Source organism: Microtus ochrogaster, chromosome 18 (assembly GCF_000317375.1).
Source record: "Microtus ochrogaster isolate Prairie Vole_2 chromosome 18, MicOch1.0, whole genome shotgun sequence".
Classification (NCBI taxonomy): domain Eukaryota; kingdom Metazoa; phylum Chordata; class Mammalia; order Rodentia; family Cricetidae; genus Microtus; species Microtus ochrogaster.
The window spans coordinates 47,093,532-47,101,665 of record NC_022020.1 but is presented as its reverse complement, the minus strand read 5'-3'; the positions used below and the strand labels follow the sequence as shown (position 1 = coordinate 47,101,665).

The 8,134-nt window shown below is 47.3% G+C and overlaps 1 protein-coding gene across 1 annotated transcript in view; it reads right to left on the bottom strand.

Annotated features, from left to right (window-relative positions):
* Positions 1-948: 948 nt before the first annotated feature.
* The window catches only part of Pde6a (phosphodiesterase 6A), a 58,987-nt gene continuing 51,801 nt past the window's right edge, over positions 949-8,134 (bottom strand). The window contains exons 18-22 of the mRNA XM_005356169.2: positions 6,803-6,866; positions 6,500-6,574; positions 4,495-4,578; positions 2,809-2,956; positions 949-1,025 (exon numbers count right to left, since the gene is read on the bottom strand). Of these exons, the coding sequence (XP_005356226.1) occupies positions 949-1,025; positions 2,809-2,956; positions 4,495-4,578; positions 6,500-6,574; positions 6,803-6,866 (448 nt within the window). The remainder of the gene's footprint in view (positions 1,026-2,808; positions 2,957-4,494; positions 4,579-6,499; positions 6,575-6,802; positions 6,867-8,134) is intronic.

The following is an 8,134-nucleotide window of genomic DNA, read 5'->3' as shown; positions in this document are numbered from 1 at the left end:
CCTGGGGAGGCGGAGGCAAGAACTCTGTGAGTTTAAGGCCAGCCTTGTCTACAAGAGCTAGTTCTAGGACGTGCTCCAAAAGCTACAGAGAAACCCTGTCCCAAACAAACAAACAAACAAACAAACAATAACTCCTCTTCTAAAGACTATAGAAGACTCCAAAGACACAGAGAAACCCTGTCTCAAAAAACCAAAAAAAAAAACCAAAAAAAAAAATAAAGACTATAGAAGAGTGAAATGATACGTGTGGAAATTACCTTTAATATTTCAGCTAAGTTGTGGGTAGGAAGGCTGAGAGTTTAAAGCAAGCCTGGGCTACACGGTGGGATCCAGGAAGAAAGGAAGAAGGGAGGGGGGAAATTTGGAAATGAATGTAAAAACACATAAAACAAATCTAACCACAGCTTGATGTTCAAATCTGGGGTTAAGTTTCCATAAACTTATTATATTTGAGGTATAACTCTCTATTTTTGAAATTTAGCAAAAAAATTTATGATAAAATACTAAATTATAAGAACTTACATGAATTAAAGCATTATAAGAACAAAAAATAAAGTAAGTCAATATATGAAGTCTGGAATATAGGGCTAAACTCAATAGACATTTCAGGATTAAAAACAATCTCTAAACCAGGCATGGTGGTACATGCCTTTAATCCCCACACTAGGAGGCAGGTGGGTCTCTGTGAGTTCAAAGCCAGCCTGGTCTACAGAGTGAGTTCCAGGACCGCTAGGGTTTTACACAGCAAGTTCCTGTCTAAAACAAAACATAAAAACAAAACAGCAACAAAAACAATGTCTAAAACCTCTTGATATAGATGTCTGCTGTATTTCCCATCAGTTCTCAACTCCTGATTCTTTAACTTTCCAAGAAGATATATGGCTTTCCACTGGCCTGGGCGGACTCTTCCTTCTTGAGGGCTGTGCCACCTTCCAGCCGTGCCCTCGGCTACTGGATGCAACAGGACTTGGATGTAGGTGCGCCCCCTGGGTTGGGGTTTCCTCCTGCCTGGTTCCCGGAAGCAGCTGTGCAGGACAGGAAAGCACAAGGCAGGTCAGAGGGAGCTGCAGCAAACGTGCCTTTGACCTGTTTGGATGAAGCTCAAGGCTTGGCATGAGCAGACCGTGGGGGTGGGGGTGGGGTCGGGAGAAGCAGAGAAACCAGAAGTGCTTCCCCACTGAGAAGTAGCCCAGGGTGACACATGGCAACCATGGCTCGAATGCCTGTGTGACACAGGGAGCTATGGGAACTGACATGGGGGAGAGAGCAAGAGAGAAGTTACTGTTTAGTTTTAGCCACTATCATGGAGACATGTCTACTGGTGTGGCCAGATCTGAACTTTTTAAAAAGAAATTGGCTGTAGTAATAGGTGCGGCGGGGCTGCATCCCCAGAACCCCGGCCATCAATTGGCAATCTGTTTTTGTTTTGTTTCATTGACATCTGGGATATCCCAACTTTAAAACATGGACAGCAAATTTATATTTTAAGGACAAGCTCCTGGGCTAGAGGCATAGCTCAGGGACCAAGCTCTTGCTTAGTATTCATTCATTTAGAGTCTTTCCTTGAATCAGTGTTTCCCCTGTGGTCACCACTCTGTAAGACACTATTTGTACTGGGTGTGGTGGATCACACCTTTAATTCCCGCACTCAGGAGGCAGAGGCGAGAACATTGCCCTAAATTCAACGACAGACTGGATTACACAGAAAGGTCCAGGCTGGGCTACAGTGTGAGACCTTGTCTCAAACAAAACCAAAGAACAAAAAGGACAAAAATCATAAAAGAGTTTGGGGGTCAACATGATGAATTCCCAGCCCTGCTCTTTTTAAAAAAGGAAAAACTGTAGGGCCCTTTGTTTACGTAAACACAGTTTTTGCACTAGCTAAACCCAACCATGAGGGCAGTGTTATATAAGACACCCTGGAGAAATAGCAAGGGTGTCCCCAATCTTTGAAACTGTTCTTTTTAAATGATCCCCAGCCTACCCATAGAAGAACTGGGGACCGACAGTGTCTATGCAGAGAACAGAGGGTCATGTGCTCAAGCAATCAGGCATCGTGTGACAGGGACAAGAAGCCAAGTCCTATGAGGAAGTAGAACACACAGACAAAGAAATAGCAAGCCTGGCGGGGGGTGGGGGAGATGGTGCCTTGTGAGGGGAGTTGGGACAGACAAATTCCATTTGAAGCTAAGGTCAGTTGTATGCTCTGGTTTCTTGATGTCTCCACTCCACCCTGACTAACTTGTCTTCTGGCACACAAGGTCCCGGCTGTCTCTCTGTCTCTCTATCTCTCCCTCCCTCTGGTTGCATGTATTAGTTGGAGGGCACACATGCCACAGCCCATGTGGTGGTCAGAGGACCACTTTCGAGAGTCAGTTCTTCCCTTCCACCTACTGAGGCAAGGTCTCTTGTTGCTGCGGGGATTACAAGCATATGTTCCTATGCTCAGCCGTATTTCACTAGTAATATACAAGCCAAACCTCATGGTGGCAAAGCTAAGAGTCAAATAAACAAGCAGCTGTAACGCCAGCTTTTAGAATTCCTTCTAACTGAAAATTCTAAGCAAAAACGTCTGCAGGCTTAGAATCAGAGTCTGCCTTACGTCCTACTGTGGATCCTAGCATCCCTCAGCCTCTCTTCTAGGGACCAGATTCTGCCATGCATCTGACTGCGTGGTGTGATCATCATACTTTGCCTCCAGCAGCCTCAGTACCCTCCCACACAGAACGGAGACAACAGTGCAGACCCAGATGGGCTGCACGCTGACTGTGTGCCTGGCCGAGACTCCACCTTGCCTCTTCTGCACACCTTGCTTGGGCGCCTCCTGCTTCTGCTTCTCCTCCTCCAGCGCCTTCATCTTGGCCTCGTACTCGTCAGCCAGTGCCTTCCATTCCTTGCGGTTGTTGGTTATCCCATCCAGCATGGGTGTGATCTCCTCATGAAAACGGGAGAATTCCTGGGAAGGAGACATGTGGGAGAGACAGTGCAAGGGATGGAGGAAGCGAGAGACAGAGAGAGAGAGAGAGAGAGCAAGACTATAAGGCAGGGGCATTGCTCTAGGACCCTGGCTCAAGGTGGGGTACATTCTGCCTGGCACTGACGTAAGCTGCCCCTCATACCTACTGACACTAGGGAGCTCCTCCTTCCCCTGTTTGAAGCCTTCCTCGTGGCCATTCCTTCAGGGTGAAATGTAAGTCTTTGTGTGCCATTCCCTGATCTCTAGCCTTTTGCCATCCAGAAGCTCCAGGCACCCCAAGTCTCACTTAATGAGTGTTTCCTCCCACCTGTGACTTCCTACAACTGTCCTCTTTCTAGAACACTCTATCCTTCCCCTTTTCCTTGAGCTTCCTACTTCCCTAACACTTCCTCGGGGAAACCTTTTCTAACTCCCCTAGATAAAACCGAGTCCCCATGGGATGTCCCCCAAAGTCTTCTCTAATCAACTCCCACTTCCTTATAATGATTCCCTCTGCCTGCCTCTTCCAGAGGATGACACCTAGAGATGGGGAAACGCTGACTGCCTCGTCCCCTTGGTTGGTTCTGGCTTAGCAGAACCAAGGTCTGGAACATACAAATACTTCATAAATATTCACTGAGTGGAACTGGGTTATTGAGATGATTCATACAAACTCCTACAACTCTAGGGGTTGAATAACGCCTTTGGGCACAGCACACTGGGGCAGTTTATTTCCTTGGGTCTTTTGAGTCCCTCCACTCCTCACCCCATGAGAGATGTCTCATCACTGGTGCATTTGTAGGTGAGAGAATGGATTGCAGACTGGCAAAGTAGGTTTGCTGAGCTGAGGAAGGTCCATTGCAGCAGGGGCCAGTCAAGGTCTACTGTGCCCAGAGATGCGTAAGCTGTGGTCGAGGCTCTACCAGAAGCCATGTGACTTTAGGGCGGTCACTGCCAAATCTCACTTTCATCTAGATAGTAGGGCAGTAGCAGCACCTACCCAAGAGTAGCTGGGATTAAGTCAGTAACATGAAGCCCAGCATCCCCATTCGTAACACTGCTGCTGGCAGTGTGAGCATCAGCCATGCTGTCTGGTTGACCAGAAGGCCCTATTTGGTCTGTACAACAAGAGAGATACTTGGTTCCTCTGGGATCATTTGTTCTTCCTTATAAAGGAAGTATACCTCATACTGTAGAAAGCCCTGGCCTGGGTAGTAGGTGCCCCAGCTCCAGTCCTGCTGCATAGGTGGCTCCAGAGATGCTTAACTTTTCTGACCTCTCTCTCCTTGTGTATAATGTGGCCAACAGAAAAATGACATTGTGTCCATAAAAGCATGCTTAGCCATTTGTCCCGCGAGTATTTATTGAGCCAGCAGGAAGAACCAAGCTCCAGGCTTCAGCCAAAAGTACCTACCACCTCCCTCTCTAGAGCTGTCCTGAGAACCAAGTGCCACTGGAGGTAAAAATTTTCCTACAAAGTGTCACACACTTGCCAGGGTTCGTTATCCCTTCTGTCCACTGTACTCTAGGAAGCCTACCTTATAGACAAAGGTGCACACAAAGTCAATGAAGCCAACTTGAAGCTTGGGGAGCTCATCTGCCTTGTTTCTGTCCATCATGGGCTGTCATGGGAGAGAAAGAGTTAATGACAGGGGGCAATAGTAGGGATCCACACAATCTAAGAAACATTCTTGCTAAAACAAACACACAAAAATAGAAATGCTAGCTGGGCTGTGGTGGCACACGCCTTTAATCCCAGCACTTGGGAAGCAGAGGCAGGCAGATCTTTGTGAGTTCGAGGCCAGCCTGGTCTACAAGAGCTAGTTCCAGGACAGGCTCCAAAGCTATGGAGAAACCCTGTCTCAAAAAACCAAAATAAATAAATAAATAAATAAATAAATAAATAAATAAATAAATAAATAAATAAATAAATGGAATGGTAGTACAAGCCTGTAATCACAAATTCAAGGTCATCCTACTAGATACATAGTGAGTCGAAGGCCAACCCTTGATGTGTGAGACTCTATTTCAGAAATAAAATAAAACCCTAAACTCACCAAGTTTCCAGATTTGGCTAACAATTTGGAGAAAATATAGAATACATAGGAGAATGTGTTAATGAACACACCGAATACAAGTGACCAAGCCAGAGTGTGGGAAATACTATACAAACACCTACTATCTTTAACAATGATATGGAGGTGGAAAGAGGTGGGGGGAGGGAGAGAGGAAGAGGAGCATTAGGGGGAGGAAGGGAGAGGGAGAAAGGAGAGGGGAGGAAGAAAGGAAGGCTAGGACAGCCTGTTGTTGCCTCTGTGAGGCTTCAGAGTTGGAGCCTCACTGTCTGGATTCTGATTTGGACAAATCAACAGAATTCTTTTCCCCATCTGAAAAAATGTAAAGTGTTGCTGCTGGTGTTGTAAGGAAGGATGAAATGGTGATGGCTCTAGCTATGGTTTTTGTTTTGTTTTTTAAAAAAATCTGTAATCAAATCTTCTCTCTTAGAGATAAAGTGTTTAGGAAGAAATAGCCGAGAGTCTGGGATTCCCATAAAATACCGCAGTCCAAAGTAAAGGGGTGGAGGGAGCATTGGGCAGAGTAGGTAAAACAAGAATGGCAAGTTTTGTTAATTGTTGACTCTGGCTAATGGTACAGAGAGATCGCTAACTATTCAGTCCTCATTGTAAAATATTAAAAGAAACAAAGAAGACAGTGGTGCCGAGAGCAATGTACATTATGACAGTTCAAGGAGTTTCAGAGGAGAAGATTAGTAAGTGGCCTAGAGGCCATTCTTAATGATATTTTGGCAAAGAGGGTGGCTGCTTTTTGCCTTGGTCCTAAACATCTGCCTGAGACAAGGCAAGCAAAGAGAGCACAGAGGAGAGAAGACTACAAATCTTTGGGGTTCTTAGCACCCTTTTCCACACTCTCTGTGTTCCACCTGCCTTTCCTTCTCCTCGGACTCCTGCTGAAGGCCGATACAGTGACCCACACACCCTTGGCACTCTCTGAGTTCAATCTGTCTCCCATCCGTGTTGTGTCTTTTTTACTCATCCTCCCCAGGCCTTCTTCAGAACTCCACCCTTTGGAGACAGTTCCTAACTGTCAGAAGCCAGGTAACTGACCTAGTCAAATTAGCTCTCAGTGGTAAGATAAATTCTCAGATAGATAGGCTTCCGCTAGCTGGTTCTGTGCAGCTAGAACAGAGCCAGGGTAAGTGTTCCCTACACCCCTGTATCAAGAGCAGTCACTTTGGTGTCTGCTGGCCAAGCTCCAATTAGCTGAGGGTGCTAAGGACCCACATGTTGACAGCAAGGCCCTCCAACTGCAGGCGGGTGAGTAACGGTAGCTAGCACATGCATTTCTGGCCCCCATTCTGTTCTCAAGGAATGAGGTTGAACGCAGCCTACAAACCATGTACCATCTCAGAAAACCACTATGCTGGTGAACGATCATCCGGAGGTAAGGCCCCAGCCCTGTGTCATTAATCACGTCTCTGGGTCGGCGAGAAATTGGACTGGCTGACACCCCCTCTCTACTCACAATGGGATTCTGCTGCAGCACCGTGCGCTCTAGGTCACCTTGCTCCCAGAATTCAGCAGCCACCAGCAGAGCTACCTGCAACAGATGGAACCCATCACATATGCAGAACCCAAACCCTCCTACCCCCATTCCCACCTCATTTGTGTTTCAAGCTCAGCAAAAGGGGAAGCCCACCCCTTCCCTGGTACTCCTATCTGTCATCGGAGAGACCAAGGGAGTGGAGTTGGGCTAAAAGGGTCCAACCTCGTTAACTATGGTCAGCAAACTGAGCCCCCTCTCTGCCAGGACAGAAAGCGCCCATACCTTGCTTTGCACCTCCCAGGGCTTGGTGATGGCTGAGAGGTCACAGGCGGTCATCATCATGGCCCTGAGCACAGGATACTCTCTGTCAGTCCAAAGCCACTTAAAGCTACAGATGCCGACGAACTCAGCGTCCCCCACTTTCCTCTGCCCCCTTCCCAGTAGGTGACGTCACCATTTTGTGAGACAAGGGCTCACTCCCCTCCCTGTAGCTGGAGTTGTCTCTGTATATAATCAGAGGTTTGCCATTGGGTTCACCTCCCTAATCCTCTCTTCTTATCTGTAATGATCATGGTGCCTCCATTATAAAGTAGACACAAGACTAAATGAGATAATGAACTTGAATGTCAGCCTGTAGCACCCAGATATGGTGTGTATGTGCAGTGAACACACTGGGTGTCTATTACTGTTGAGATCAGGCTGGGCCCTGCTCTAAGTTACCCTATATTATATAAACTGATTTCTCAGGCTGGACCTTGTCCTGAGCGACTCCATCTTACAGAAAGACAGGATAAGTGTGCACTTTGCCGGACACACAAACACCACTTCCCATCTGGCATTGCTCATCACGCACAGATTGATAGTTTATTTCCCAAAGTAAAAAGGGTGTCAGGCTACAGAGACGGCTCAGTCTAGAATGTTTGTCCGGCAAGCGTAAGGACCTGAGGTTTGATCCCCAGCACCCATACACAAAGTCAGGTGTGGTGAGATACCCCTATAACCCACGCCCTGGAGGCAAGGGAGCGGGGAGAGAGGAGGATCCCTGGGGTTCATCTGCCAGCGGGCTAGCCAACCGAGAACCCCAGGTTCAGTGAGTAGCCATGTCTCACATTGATGGGAAGGCAGGCATGAATCCCTCCACAGTGGGTACAGTGGAGAAGAACTGGGACAGGGAAGAACTGGGCCACAGAGGGAGAGAACATTTCACAGTGATCTGTCCCGGGCTTTGAGGTTAAGGTTCATGTTGGATTGTAAGGGGGTGGGGATGGCTAAAAGCTCAGAGTATGAAGTCATCTTCTCAAAGCTGTGTTGCAGGAAGGAACCACAGAAGAGAGGAGAAAGGGGCTTGCCTAGAGCCATGCCTGGCACAGATGAAGCACAGAAAGCAGGGCTCAGCCTGACTCAGCGAGACCCACGGGCAGGGACTGGAGGGAATGAACAGTGGGGAAAGGCTGGGCCTGAACCAAGTTTTCAGCTTAGAATTTTTTTTAAAGACAATTTCCTTATTTTTACATTTTCTTTACTTTGAGTGTGTGAGTTTATACATGTATGTGTGTCTACAGGTGCGTGCGTGCGTGTGTGTGTGTGTGTGTGTGTGTGTAAGACAGAGTCCAA